General features: G+C 39.3%; 1 protein-coding gene across 1 annotated transcript in view; it reads left to right on the top strand.

The window, feature by feature from the left end:
* Positions 1-3232: 3232 nt before the first annotated feature.
* LOC127450035 (very low-density lipoprotein receptor-like) overlaps positions 3233-6638 on the top strand; it is a 34064-nt gene continuing 30658 nt past the window's right edge. Inside the window, exons 1-2 of the mRNA XM_051713745.1 lie at positions 3233-3383; positions 4298-4417. Coding sequence (XP_051569705.1) covers positions 3299-3383; positions 4298-4417 — 205 coding nt within the window. The 5' untranslated portion in view covers positions 3233-3298. The remainder of the gene's footprint in view (positions 3384-4297; positions 4418-6638) is intronic.

The following is a 6638-nucleotide window of genomic DNA, read 5'->3' as shown; positions in this document are numbered from 1 at the left end:
AGCCAGTGGAGGGAGCACTGTAAGTTTTAAGTGATCCTGTAAAACAGTTTTTACCCAGCGCAGACCTAACACGGGGAACACCAAGTTGTACAGTGTCCTTTGAGCGAAGATTGTAATGTTGAATTTTTACAGAGATAATTAAAGAGAAGTAAGCATATACAATAAATCCCCATAGTCAAGTTTGGGTAGAAATATTGCAGACACCAGAAACACTTGATTAGTCAATGTTCACTTCTCAAGGAAAGCGAACACTGAACTCTTCGTTCTTGCTACCTCTGTGAATATGCAAATGTTTACTAACTTGGTAGTTTAGGATTGGACATTTCTAACTAGTTTAAAATATTTGATGTATAAGACACATTTTTTTTGTTTTTTGTTTATCAGAGCAGTCATTCAATTATAATTGGTAATACATTGCCCTCCAGTATGTATTTAAGTGCTTTTCCTCTCCTGTCTGGAAATTTGCAGAATGCTTATGGAATACCTTTGCCTACACCCATCAATTGTGAAAATCTTAAACCACACCCAAAACCGTGCCTTCATGTGAGTAAATCACCCTCCCACCCTTTATTTTTTGGGTTTTGAATATAGCTCTATTTTTTAATTCATTTTCAATTTCAAATTATAATCTAGTTTCAGTTATTTTGCAATGTTTGTCAAATTTTAGTTTTTGTTTTATTTTAGTCTATCAATATATTTTAGTTGTTTTTACAATATAGTCTTATCATGTGAAAGTGTTTTATTTTATCTTTCGTTTTTTAAAAATTAACCACATTTTAGCTTTTATTAAATGCAGTCATTCATGTAGCCTTTTCTATCCATGTGGTGTCATATACTGCATGTATAATAAAGTTACGACTTGTCAGTGCTGAAATTTTATGTCAGCTACAAATTTTAACACAAAATTCACAACAGTGGAACCTAAAATTAAAAACATTTTACGTGCCTGTACAAGATCAAAAGTGCAGTGTGTTTGTCCTGTGTGTGACCTGTATTCAGGGTTGGGAGGGTTACTTTTGAAATGTATTCCACTACAGATTACAGAATAAATGCTGTAAAATGTAATTTGTAACATATTCCATTAGATTACTCAAGGGCAGTAACGTATTCTAAATACTTTGGATCACTTCTTCAGCACTGGTAGATTTTTCACTTGTTTTGACTATAAAAACTCTGCCAGTACAGTAAGACAAAATACACATGTTAAAAATACATTCTCTGAAAAACCTAAATATCTTATGCAGTGTTGTTTCTAAAACAAGATAAAATCAAATTGCTCTTGTTTTAAGGATTTTTAGATATTTTTTACAGGAAAACAATACAAAAATTATTATCAAGAATACGATTTTTGCCCTAATATCAAAGGTCTTACTAGAAAAAAAGAAATTATGATCCAATGTGAATTTTCTTGATAAAAAAATATGACCGTGTCTGGTAACATGTGCATGTAAAATGGCTAGAAATAGCATTTTAGCTTAGTGTAAAGCTGACAATTTACACAAGGTTTATTTCTATTTCTTCTGCTCCATACTTACTTCAAACTTACTTCTCTGTCTGCTCGTATGAATGTAACACATCATAAGAAAGTGTTTCACCGCTGTTCAAATGCACTTTGGATCGCATCATTTATATGTATAAATGTTTTCCATCTGAAAGGACTAAATATTAAATGAAACAAATGACAATAAAATGCAAAGTAATCTCTTCAGAAGTCAAAATACTTTTTGAATGTAACTGTATTCTAAATACCAATGATTTAAATTGTAACTGTAGTGGAATACAGTTACTTATATTTTGCATTTTAAATATGTAATCACGTTACATGTATTCCGTTACTCCCCAATCCTGCCTGTAATGTCTGATTTACCTGGAAAGAAATTGAAAATTTACAGTGATATCAAAACACACTGCTTATATTTTCACGTGTTGTGCAAAGAAATGAATCAGCTTCTTTTAGTTTGCTGAAAAAAACATATTTCTAGCTTGCGCTGTCTGACACACTGGATGACAGAGAGCAGCGGTGAATGTGTGACATCATTGTCATGGTAAACGGATACAATGTAAATCGATCTGCTGAAAGACTACAATATAAGTATGGTCAAATCAATGTGCAGTGCAACAAAATAGCTTCCATTCCCTGCAAATGATACAAGAGATGATAGCAAGAAGGACATTGAGGATATTCAAATGTAATTATTAAATAATTTAATTTAATAAAAATTAGTGAACCTAACAGCTGAAACCCATAATTCATACATAATAAAATTTTTTAGATAATTGCCGGGACAACGGGACACACTTCGTGAAACTAGGGGCACGTTCAGCCCTGACAAAACATAGCAAAACGTTTATTTAAACGGAAACGGTGGTGCGTTGAACACCCTGTTGTGCTACGCAAGCGTTACAAATATGGCAGCTGAGAAGGCCATTCTTTGCGTTCTTTTCGAAGAATTTTCAGAGCCTGGTGAAATCGGTTTAAATACGTGTTTAATACTACAAAAAATGCTCAGTGTTACAGTCACTGCCCTTGCCGTCCAGAATAGCAGAGAACATCCCAATCGAGTGAAAGGATATGTGGAAACTGTGGTTCCTAATTATGGTGATCCAACATTTGCCTCGCATTTCAGGATGACAAGGCAAACATTTCTTCTAATGTCTTCAAATGTTGCATACACCAAGCTGCAGTGGACACATTTGTAAAGGACTTTAGTTGGATCCATTGTGCACACTGCCTTTTTAATACGGTGGGGTTAATATACACGTCGCTGCTGATTGGGTAACACCCACCAAACGAGACACACCCACCAAATGAGAGAAAACGTACCTCAAAGCCCATTGCACCATTTCAAACCGTTTTGAGGAAACATGTTTTTCAACCCGGTGCACACTGTTTTGAGATTGAACGTGCCCCAGAACTTTCCTGGGTAAATCGGGAAGTCTGGTCACCCTGTGCACAGTATTCAAAGAACAAGTCAAAAACTAACACTGAAAATATTTTATGATAATTTGTATTTCTTTTAGTAATGCTAGACAGTTCCGGTTTATTTAATAAATAAATAAATATATATATATTTTTTTTATTTCAGTTTATGAGTTTTTCATTTTAGTTTCAGTTAAATATAATAACCTTGACCCACACTCCACAAATAAAGTTTTATAAATTTTTCTAAAGAACATATTTACGCAACATCAGATGAGCAGGACTCCTCCTGCTTTATCAGAGCTATTTATTCAGTCCTTTGATCCACTGCACACATGTACAGCTTATACAACAATCTACAAAACAGAAACAAATCTGATGTTTTTGACAGGTCATTGTAAAACTATGAAAATTTTATTGACATTGCTTCTTGCAGTTACTTTATTTTGTCCTGTTCAATCAGGTAAGCAACATTTTTTTGTATGACAAGTTACCTTTAATACATTTTTTACATCTTATCCATAAATACATTTGAATCTATACACGGTATAATTTGTTTTCAGTGTCCTACAAGTGTTAAAGACTTTCACAACAACTGTACTTGACATGTAGCAACTGATTTGATTAGTCTTAGTTTGCAATTCCATTTACAGAGGCTAGAAGGGAAAAATATAAGTGCCCAGACATGCTAATTTTAATAATAAGGTTAACATTTTGGGAGAAACTAAACATCTCATTTATCATGTATTCAAAACAAATCAATTTTCAGTTAAAGAGTTAAACTAGGAGAGTTATTTTAGACCATCCTTCACCAAGAGTTCATTGTTTGCTTTCCTTGAGAAGTAAACCTTGACCAATCAATAGATGCCAAACTCCAGTTTGTGAAATTTAGTCTGTATCTGTGGCTCTCAGTGCTCATGGCTGGAAAAAACAAGTGAGATGCCACGTAACAGCCTGTCTGATGAATGTGTAGATAGACCATTAAAATAAAAATAAAATACAAAACAGACAGAATGCAAGTACACTACCTGTGTGAATGGCCCCCTTAAGTATAACTGCCCATGTCGCCCATGCCTGTACATAACAGAACAGGTATTAAAAGAGACTTAAATAAATTAAAATTGATTGCGTAGATCTCAACTTTAAAAGAGAATTGACCCTAAAAGAAAATTGGCCCCGGGGCCCTTGCTTCCACCCCTGCACCCACTGTTATTTTGACAGCACAACAAAGATAACATTTAGTCATTTAGTATCTGCTAATTGACTAAATGACGTTATCTTTCTTGTGATGTCAGATTAGTCAAATAGGATAATTACTGCTTTTTACACTGCTCGATGTTTGTCTTCTAATGAGAAATATGTGTCTCTCTCTGTCAGATTTCAGGACTTGTGATGCAGGATTTCAGTGTGGCAATGGGAGGTGTATCTCATTAGTCTGGATGTGTGATGGAGACAATGACTGTGGTGACGGCACTGATGAACTTCTTTCTTCCTGCAGTTAGTGTACTTCTTAGTCAATACTCCATAAGACAAATTTCTCACTCCTCTTTTCCGTACAATGATAGCTCATAGTGACCATCATTTGTAAAACCCAAAAAGGACAAAAATGTCCAACTCATTTGCTAAAAAGACTTTAATAAATCTTATAATTTTTAATTAATAATAAGTCTTCTTGTGGCCCCCTTGGATGTGTGCTGAGGCCCACTGGTTGAGAACAACTGAATTTAATGTTAAACTAAAAGACTGACATCTTTTGTTTTGCAACTATTTGTTGCATCAAAGGCAGCTCGTGCCGGTATAAATAAGCTACTCTGAAACAGGGGCGGTTCTAGGGTCAGTGAATATCCAGGGCTTAGCCCAGAGACATCATGTATGTGTCATTATACACAAGTTACACTTTAAAATATGTTTACACATGTGTTAATACATCAGCAAAGAGTTCATTTTTAAATGAGGGAAAAATCATTCAATATTGTTTGTTAAAGAATACTAAAAAACTATTTATGCCTCAGCATAAAATGAGTTGGATTTAAAACTTTTAGATCAACCGTTTTCTAGTGCATGTAAACAGTGCACTAGAAAACGGTTGATTCCAGGGTTTTTACAGAAAACGGCACTCTGAAACGTCATGTAAACAAGAATGCAGATTTCCGTACTCTGCTTAAGGGATTTGTCAGGATACTGCCATCGTTTCAGTTCTCATTCAAAGTTGGTCATGTTCCTACATATTTGTTTTTCTCCCTTATGAGAGTTTTCTGTTTGCATTTTTGGTTATTTTTATTGAAACCCATTAAATTGCCTTCCTGTGTCTGGGTCCTCCTTCAAATTCCTGACAGTACGAACTGACGGGAAGGAAATGGCTATGTTATAGACATGGCGGACGAGTTGGATTACACTGAACTTAAGGGCCTGATCAACAAATGCCTTAAAGATCCTGTTGGTGCATGGGAGATGGAAGGGCTGAGGATCCTTTCCTTCTGGGAATTTGTGGGATACTTCCATCATTGGAAGGAGTGGATAACACCTCAGTACAGGCAACTCTCCCACACTGGGTATCCCACAGTCCCATCCTTAAACTGCCGAGTCCCCAGCAGTCCCCTGACCCGTATATGGAGAAGGAGGAAGAATGGCTCTGCATCTGTCTGCCCAGTATCTCTCCAGGTAACGTCCGCTGAGTCTGCTGCTGACCGCCAGGGGGCAGAGAAACCCACTGCTGACCGCCAGGAGGCGGAGGAGCCCGCTGCCGACCGCCAGGAGGCGGCAGCGGCCGTTCCCGCATCAGTGCCTCTGACCGTCTGGAAGAGGAGGAGGAGGAGGAGGAGGAAAGGGCCCCTGCTCCCCAGTCGCTGCCAACGCTCACAGCCACGGAGGCTATTCCACAGTCGCTGCCAACGCTCACAGCCACGGAGGCTATTCCACAGTCGCTGCCAGCGCTCACGGCCATGGAGACCATTCCCCAGTTGCTGCCAGCGCTCACGGACACGGAGGCCGTTCTCCAGTCGCTACCAGCACTCCCGACCTCGGTGGTCGCCGCCCAGTCTGCTGAGCCCTATCCAGCACCCACTGCCCAGTCTGTCCAGTTCCCAGCGGTCACCGCCCAGTCTGTCCAGTCCACAGCGGCCGCTGCCCAGTCTGTCTAGTCCCAAGTGGCCGCTGCCCTGCCTGATTTCCTACTGTTCCCAGCGGCTGCCATCCAGTCTGTCCAGTCCCAAGTGTCCGCCGCCCTGCCTGCCAAAGATCAGCTTGTTCTGCCCCCTGCGGAAGCCACAGACCTCGTCCCTGCTCCGAGGCTGCCTGACCTCAGGCCTCCTCCCTGGCCTCCAGATCCTGTCCCATTCCTGAGGCCTCTGCCCTGGCCATCTGAGCATGTTCCCTTCCTTGACCCTCCTCCCTGGCCACCTGACACCGCTCCTTCCCTGGAGCCACTTTCCTGGTCTGCCCCACCCGCTCCACCTTGGACAGTTCCGCTGATCTTGACTTGGTTTATTCCTTCTGCCCCACTCCCTTTGCGAGAACTTTATTTGGTTTCATTTTGTCCTTTTCGTTGGTGTTCCTTTTGGGATGCCTGGAAGTCGTCCCATTGAGGGGGGGTACTGTCAGGATACTGCCATCTTTGGATCTGGTTTTTTGTAGTTTTTGGCAGGATTCTAACAGTCTCCTTTGTTTTTGTTTGTTCCTTATGTTTTGTTTTGTTTCTATACTTTGCACATGGCCATGA

The sequence above is a fragment of the Myxocyprinus asiaticus genome, chromosome 13 (genome assembly GCF_019703515.2).
Source record: "Myxocyprinus asiaticus isolate MX2 ecotype Aquarium Trade chromosome 13, UBuf_Myxa_2, whole genome shotgun sequence".
Classification (NCBI taxonomy): domain Eukaryota; kingdom Metazoa; phylum Chordata; class Actinopteri; order Cypriniformes; family Catostomidae; genus Myxocyprinus; species Myxocyprinus asiaticus.
The sequence above is the reverse complement of the archived record's forward strand: the minus strand, read 5'-3'. Positions and strand labels throughout refer to the sequence as shown.